Source organism: Triticum aestivum, chromosome 6D (genome assembly GCF_018294505.1).
Source record: "Triticum aestivum cultivar Chinese Spring chromosome 6D, IWGSC CS RefSeq v2.1, whole genome shotgun sequence".
NCBI classification, from domain to species: Eukaryota; Viridiplantae; Streptophyta; class Magnoliopsida; order Poales; family Poaceae; genus Triticum; species Triticum aestivum.
The window spans coordinates 345353506-345361400 of record NC_057811.1 but is presented as its reverse complement, the minus strand read 5'-3'; the positions used below and the strand labels follow the sequence as shown (position 1 = coordinate 345361400).

Below are 7895 nucleotides of genomic sequence, written 5' to 3'. Positions count from 1 at the left end.
TCGAGGATAGGCTCTTGTTGGGCCAGGCCCATGGCGAGCAGCGCGCTTAAGGCGCCGAACAGGAGCGCCCCGCTGGGAAGCCCCTCGAGGGGTACCTTGGACTAGTCGCTCGCATCAATTGCTGTGCAACCAAAAGTCTAAAACATGGTTTTAACCAAAACACGGTCCAATCATATCATTTTCGCTCACCTTGGGAACATAAGACTATGGAAACCAACAGACGCCATTTAAATCTCGCCGTAAAAAGAAGAGGAAGGTCCTTTAAATCCCAACTAAACCAACAGATATGGTACCATTCTCTCTCCGAAACAAGAAGATCGTATACCATCCGTATTCATCGTAACCGTAGCTACACTGGCCGTAAAAAACGCCAAACTCAGTAACTTCCCACCTTTCCAACCAAAAAGCTCGCGCCACAGCAATGGAGGTGCCCGTGGGGAAGGCGCAGCAGCCCTGCGGCATCTGCATGGAGCCCATGGCGCCTTCCGAGGCCCACCGCGGCGGCAGCGGGTGCGCGCACGCCTTCTGTCGGGCGTGCCTGGCGGGCCATGTCCGCGCCAAGGTCGAGGCCGGCGCGGCCGTCGTGCGGTGCCCGGGCGTGTCCTGCGCCGGCGCTCTCGACCCGGAGTTGTGCCGCGCCGCCCTCCCGGCCGACCTGTTCGTGCGGTGGTGCGGGCTGCTATGCGAGTCCATGTTCCTCGGGGCGCGGCGGACCTACTGCCCTTTCCCCGACTGCTCCGAGATGATGGTGGCCGACGACGACGGTGGCGGCGTGTCCGAGGGGTGTGTGACGCAGTCGGAGTGCCAGGTGTGCAGGCGGCTGTTCTGCGCGCATTGCGCGGTGCCGTGGCACGCCGGCGTGAGCTGCGCTGAGTTCGCGCAGCTCGGCGCTGGGGAGCGCGGCCGTGAGGATCTGCTGCTCGTTGAGGCCGCCAGGGAGTGCAAATGGAAGCGCTGCCCGCGGTGCCGGTTCTACGTCGAGAAGTCCCATGGCTGCCTGCACATCACATGCAGGTACGTACTGTATAACACCTAGATGAATTTGCGACACGCCCATATCCATGCTTCTCTAATTTAGTAGCTATATGCCGACCTTTAACTTCTGATGTGTAATGTCGTAGCAGTAATTTTCTGGTGCAGAACAACACTTGGTTTCTGTGGAGTATATGTTTGTGACTTTTATCTGAAGTTTTAATAGTGGGGGAGTAACCCTTTCGGCTTTCGCTTTCGTAGTAGTGGGGGCATAACGAGCAGCGCATTTTGGAGATTGAACTCCATGGAGGCTTTGGACCAACTCTAGCAAATGCCGTATAATCTCGACCTGTAAAAATCGTTTGCGGCTCCATGTAAACTGACTTTGTTGTACCGCACGGTGTCGGGCAAAACAGATATCGCAAACCCGTGCTGTAAGGGTTTGTGGCATCTATTCTGCCTTGACGCCGTGCCGTACTATAAATCCGTGCCGCAAATCATGGTTTTAGGCAATATAACTTAAATAAAAACAAATGTTCAAAGTTAAATGTTTTAACATCATACAATACATTAATTCTCTCAAATACAACAAATATTCAAATCTGAACAACAAATGGTCCGGAATTATTACAATAACAAATGTTCCAGAATTAAAACAATTGTTCAAATCACACATGAAAACAAATATATCGAATTAATACAATGGGAGTCTATTTCCCATAGAATTGCCACTGATACTCAATGAGATCATTGCAGAGCTGCTGGTGTGTGTCATGGTCTTCAATCTGTCGGTAGGTCTCATCAAATGCAGTTATCTCATCTGGGTTTCTGTTATCAAATGCAGTCTATTTCCCATAGCTACCAATATTATCACAGAAAAACGTTTAAATCCCTCTCATCCTCGTTGATCATGTTGTGTATAATTACACATGCAGTCATGATATTTGAGTATCCCTGAAGCGAGTAGGACCTCGATCGATGGCAAGCTGAGGTTCCAACACACCAAATGCCCTCTCAATATCTTTGTCGGCATGCTTTCTTGTGCTTGGGTGGAAATAGTTTGTATTTTGCCTGCACTAAATCCTCGCAAACTGGCGGCATTTCTCAAGGAGTGAAGAAACGACAATTTTGCTCGCAAGCTTCCACAATGCGAACAAAAAGAGGCCTATGCATTCGATAACGCCTACGTGTAAGAGATGACCCGGATAGGTTGGTACCTCGGCAAAATAGTCTTTTATGAGCAATTTGTGGCCGCGAGCTCAGTTGCGCGGAATTACAAAGGAGGTCGACGATCGATCTGTGGCACTTCTTCTTCTTCTTGGAGGCTTCAAATTTGTCGACGAGATGCAACAAGAGGACGTGCTTGGCATATCGTCAAAAAGCATCTCATCTATGTCCAATCATCTGACTCTGACGACGAGGACCAACTCCAAATATCATCCATCTATGAAAATAAATTCACAAGTTCATCAAAAATCGCCCGTTGGCCGAATTGAAAATCCGTAGAAAAGCTACAAATCTTACCTTTCATCGGAATCAAATCCTGCCCAAGCAAAGACGAAGCAGCCGCAACCCCCTTCCCCCCCATCGCTGACCGAAAGTCGCGCCCCCTCAGCTCCCTTCTCCACTGCAGCCGCCGCTTCCCCTACTTCCTCTCGCCTCCCTGCAGCTCGTGTGGACGGTGGACACTCAATCGTGGCCGGAGCAACTGGATCTGCCCGCAACATGGCAGCACTCGAAGCTACCGGACGGATCCATGGCGATGGCAGTTGCAGCCCGCCCATGGCAAGAAATGCCCCCAGCTTTAATCTTGGTGGAGAAGATGCGGGCACGGAGCAGGGTGGCCGGGGGAAGCAAAAGTCATCGAAGATTTGGGGAGGGTGCGGCGGTCGAATGGCGGGTGCGCGCGGAAATTTCCCTCCCGCCAAGTCGCACGTGGGATAGAAGAAACCGCAAAGTAGGAGGCCCGATTAATTAACATGTGTATGTCAAGTACTCCCTCCGTTCTTAAATATACCCCTTTTAAAGATTTCAGTATAGACTAGATGTATATAGACATATTTTAAAAATGTATATTCACTTATTTTGCTATTGAAGGGAGTATATGATGCTTGATCGGTCGGAATGTAGGCGGACGCTCTGCAAAGCCAAAAGTATATGAATTCTTGTTACTTTAATTATCGTGCTAGCTCTAATTATGTTTATGCGGATTTTGTCTCCATGCATCCCTATTTGATCGTTGCTTGATTTTTGAATATATAGAAGTGCATTTAGATGTGCTCTAAGTATCGTACATCTAAATCATATGGCATTGATTTTACACTAAGATTTGTGCAAGCAGTTTCTTTTTCTTTATGATGCCTGATCAGTTCTTGGACTTTTTTATGGCTGAACATGTATATGTGATATATCATATGTGCCTAATTGTATGGGTTTTTTTTCATGTTTTCATGATTTATGAAAAAACACTAAAACAAACTGCTACATGGTCTGCTATTTAGAACTTTGCTTGATCCCATGGCAGGTGTGGCTCTGAGTTCTGCTATGGATGTCAAAAGCCGTGGAAACTCGAACACGACGGCTGCCCTGGAGAATGAAGTGTGTGCCCGTATTGAGTGTTCAATGTGTTCAATGACTTAAGTTGACAACCCACTGTATGCCCGTTGAAACTGAAGCGGGCAACGCGAGGAGATTTCATGCACATGATCGAGTTTACTTTTTATTTTGAGCGTGCCGAATCCATTTGAGGCTCAATTATTGGCTACATTGTCATTCTCAGACTTCGAGCATATGTTAGTTCCCTGAGTTGATTCTTCAGACCTTCAAGCATTTCTTTTGTTCCCATGAAAAGCACGAAGATGAATGCAGACCATGTTGTTTACAATATTTATGCAGAAACACTCGGATATAATTCATCTCTGAAGAATTGTGCATATCCAAACAGACTACTTTGCTCATTATTATTGTACATCAACTGAACCAAATATGACATTCATCCATGAATAAGAAAACTGAATCCGTTCTATATCTGCAGATATAATTCATCTCTGAAGAATTGCCCATATCCAAACAGACTTACTTTGCTCATTATTATAGTACATCAACTGAACCGAATATGACATTCATCCAAGAATAAGAAAAACTGAGTACGTTTTATATCTGCAGAGCTTCACAAATAATCCAACGAAAAGAAATTTCAACTGGTTACAGGTATTGTCGCTACTACATGGAATTTGCACCCAATGGAATGCTTTGCTCATCACATTATGCAGCAATTTTCTGTTGATTCAAGCATCTCAGGAGATCTGCAATACAGTAAAAATCCCTAGTTAATCAGTACTTCAGTGTAAATAAGGGTGTGCATCAATTCAGGCACAAAATTAATGCTAATTCAGGCAGCCTATTGTCTTGTAGTTCGAATCCAGAAGCAAAAACGTTCTGTTTCCCAACAAATAGAAGATAAACGACCATCACAAAAGAACAAGATCAACAATACATCATTCCGCCTGTCAGTGTTCAATAAGACTTTTTACAACTCACACCATTAAAAGAAGATTACATGATCTTCAGTAATAAAGTTTACCATTGTTCATCACAAGATATAAGTAATAAATAAATTATTATCTAGAGATACTATATCACATAAAACAAAATAAAGATACCAGTAGCCCACAAGCGTATAAACTTCAGTTCAGAGGACGTGCAAATAAAAGCAGTAATGACAGCGTTCTGCTTTAAAATGGAAATGACTGCAAGACTTACAGTTGTCCCAACTTGCTCAGATCCAGATCCGGAACAATATCTTGAACAAGATCACTGGGGGGCTGACCACATTCTTGCATGTTTTGCATAATCTCAAAAACCTTAGACATATTCTCAGGCTCATGTTCATAGACCTCATTAAGTTTCAGCATGAGTTCAAGCTGATTGCCGTAACGCTCATATTCTTCTTTGCTTATCTTGCTTTTGTTATCCTCCAGCCATTTTGGGTACTTCTCTACAATGTCCTTCATGGGTTCGTAAAGAATCTCCTTGGAAAGAAGTTGTTTCATCATTGTTTCAACAATAGAGTCCATATCCTGCGGAAGATGAGCAAAGTAAAGCAATTGATTCACAGTTGTATGAATACAACATAGGTTAACCGCACTTTATCATCAAACATTCTGTTTTGTAACTTTCTAACGACAAACACTAAATTAACAGCTTCTTTGCATGAAATTCTCAAATTCCCATGGTTGATCCATACAACTAGTAAATAACCAATAATATATACGACTTCTTCCCAAATAGACCAACAATATGCCAATGATGGTGCCGTAGTTTACATACTCCTGTAATATGTGTTGTCTTAAAAACTTCTTAGCAGTATCCATGCATATGCCCAAAATTTGCGATTCCATTACAACTGAAGACATCACATTCACATGTTCTAGGATTGGAGCAAACTTATTACACCATCCAAACTGCTATTCAATTTAACGAGTATGCCTTCCAAAACCAGATTTACATCAATGGATTCCTTCACCCCTATGCCAATGAGTTCATTTAGCTTTCTCAGGCAAAGATTCTTAAATAAACTAACAAAAATCCGTATGCCAGTACACCATTACATCCTAATTCTGTATCCCCACGAAGTGCTGGTTCACCCAATGGTTTTAAGCATGTCACATCTTTGACCAACATATATTAAGCAGCCTATTCTGTAAAACCCTCTGATATCTCCGTCTTCTAAGGCTCAGTTTGCGGGGTAAAACAAACACTAAAATAGGGAAAAGTAGAACCTAAATTGCATGAACATGCATTGTAAATGAAGCATACCTGCACTCGACATGTTTTCTCTTTAAAACATTTTTAGTAATAGCCAGGCATATCCAAAATTGACAAGATAGGAATTGGAGCGAACATACGACATCACCTGAGTAGCTATAAAATTAAGGGAGTATGCAGAGCAAAAATCAAATTACATCAATGGCTTCCTCATTGCAGGCAACTAAATTAGCTTTCTACTCGCAAAAAAGGAAAAACTAAATTAGCTTTCTAGGTCAAAGATTCTTAAGCTAATGAATATCCCTAATAAAATGCCAATACACCGTTGCATCCATCCCAGCACTTTGACCCGATTTTAGCATGTCACATCTTTTAACAGCGTTGATTGAGCAGTCCCCGAAGTCATCGGGACTCTTTTCTAAGTTCAAATGAACATGCATCGTACACCAATCATACCTGCGCGCCAGCGAACTCCTCGAACTGCTTCACAAAGTCCTCCATCATCGCCTCGTCATCCAGGCCTGCGATTCCCCCGGTGGCCGTCTCGAGCCCCCGGACCGCCTCCCGCGTCTCGCGCGTCAGCTTCTCGAGCGCCTCTGACGCGTGCGCGCCCCTCGGCGGCGGCGGGGGTTGCCTCGCCGCGCGCCTCCTTGGCGCCCTGGGGTCAGGCAGCGACATCCCCAGGCCCCTCACCGGCCTCGCGCTCCCGGACGACGACGATGCCGATGCCTCGCTGCTGCTGCAGAGAAGGGACATCGTCACAGATTCAGTCAAAATCCTCGCGAAATAGTTTTGACTCGGCGGGTGCTCGAGGTGGACCTTTTGGGGGCGGCGGCGAGATCGAGGCTGGTGAAGTCGTCGAGGGCGCTGTCGAGGAGCTGGTCGAGGTCGTCGGCGGCGGCGGCGCCGGAGCTGGGGTTGGAGGAGGCCATGGAGGGTCGGGCCTCAGAGCTGGGGAGACGCCGCGGCGTGGATGGGGCTCCTGATTCGGGGGGTTCGGCGGAAGGCGTGTGGGAATTGGGCTTGGGATTCAGGGGTGGGAAATAAAGAGGAGGAGGAGGAGGCGGGCGAGCAGAGGCGAGGTAGTCCTAAGGCTGGCGATAGTGGGGTAACATAAATGGTAACATAGGGACTAGCAAACATGCTTATGTGACACATAATTAAAGAAAAAAGAGTGTTAGAGTAACATAGATAGATACCGTATCATGTTAAATGCTATGCTACTTTGTGTCATGCATGGCAATAAATATGATCATCTATGATACTAGTTTATGATACTATGCACTATGGAGGTAGTATCATACACTAGTATCATATGCATGTTACTAGCATATGATACTCCCCACTATGACTAGCCTAAGGAGCACGGCCGGCAGTGGATCCCTTCTCCCACTAGCAAGGATAGCCTTCGCTATCTCAACCGTCGGATGGTCATCCTTGGACGCAGGAACCGTATAAATTTAGGCTGTATTTGGATGCAAAGTTCTTTTAAAACCACTAAATTAGAACTTGTGGGCACAAAATATCGCCTTAGATTTCATAATTGATGCGCCCTTCGACAGAAAAACAACGGTGCAAATAACTTTTCCCGATCTTTCACGGCACAATTCAGTTGCAATCAGTATTTCTCCTTAATCTTCGGTCGTTCCCAAATCCGTGTAAAGCAGCAGCAAATCAATTTGCAAACCAGCGTAACAACAATCTAGACTACTCCAGAACTAGACTTACTAGATGCAAATTTAATCAAACAACATACAAACCCTACGAGACGTCGGAATCACGTGGACGAGCCCTTTGGACTCATGTAGCAGATCAGAAGTCACGGGTTTCAATCCTCCACGCGAAGCTAACACAGACCTTAGATGGATTCTCCACAAACGGAAGTGTTGTGCACACGATCCGTGCATGCACGATCCACACACGACATGATTTGGGCCACAGATATTTACGAAACGAGGCAACCCAAGGGTGTAGATGTGTTGTCGTGCGCAGATCGTGCATGAATTTATCGTGTGTAGCAGTGCTCCTCCACAAAAACAAGCAGAACTTGGCCGCACGAACATATCGAGTTTCTGGTTTATCTCCCGTAAAAAAAACTCCCTGATACACGGCCGGTTCAGCCCTATAAATAGTGCGCGCAGGCACTCGGCTAGACT

At 45.6% G+C, this 7895-nt stretch overlaps 2 protein-coding genes across 3 annotated transcripts; one reads left to right on the top strand and one right to left on the bottom strand.

Annotated features, from left to right (window-relative positions):
- Positions 1-277: 277 nt before the first annotated feature.
- LOC123145032 (probable E3 ubiquitin-protein ligase RNF217) lies at positions 278-3701 on the top strand. Its single transcript, XM_044564328.1, has 2 exons — positions 278-1014; positions 3497-3701. The coding sequence occupies exons 1-2, from the start codon at positions 422-424 to the stop codon at positions 3567-3569; spliced, it is 666 nt and encodes a 221-aa protein (XP_044420263.1). The 5' UTR covers positions 278-421; the 3' UTR covers positions 3570-3701.
- A 270-nt stretch (positions 3702-3971) lies between these two features.
- LOC123145031 (peroxisome biogenesis protein 19-1) lies at positions 3972-6817 on the bottom strand. Of its 2 annotated transcripts, none has more exons than XM_044564325.1 (4): positions 6559-6817; positions 6196-6478; positions 4735-5051; positions 3972-4277 (listed from the first exon to the last, which is right to left on the bottom strand). In XM_044564325.1, the coding sequence occupies exons 1-4, from the start codon at positions 6669-6671 to the stop codon at positions 4232-4234; spliced, it is 759 nt and encodes a 252-aa protein (XP_044420260.1). In that variant the 5' UTR covers positions 6672-6817; the 3' UTR covers positions 3972-4231. The 2 variants fall into 2 exon arrangements, with proteins under 2 accessions (XP_044420260.1, XP_044420261.1); XM_044564326.1 differs by having other exon boundaries at positions 6196-6475; positions 6559-6803.
- Positions 6818-7895: the final 1078 nt, after the last annotated feature.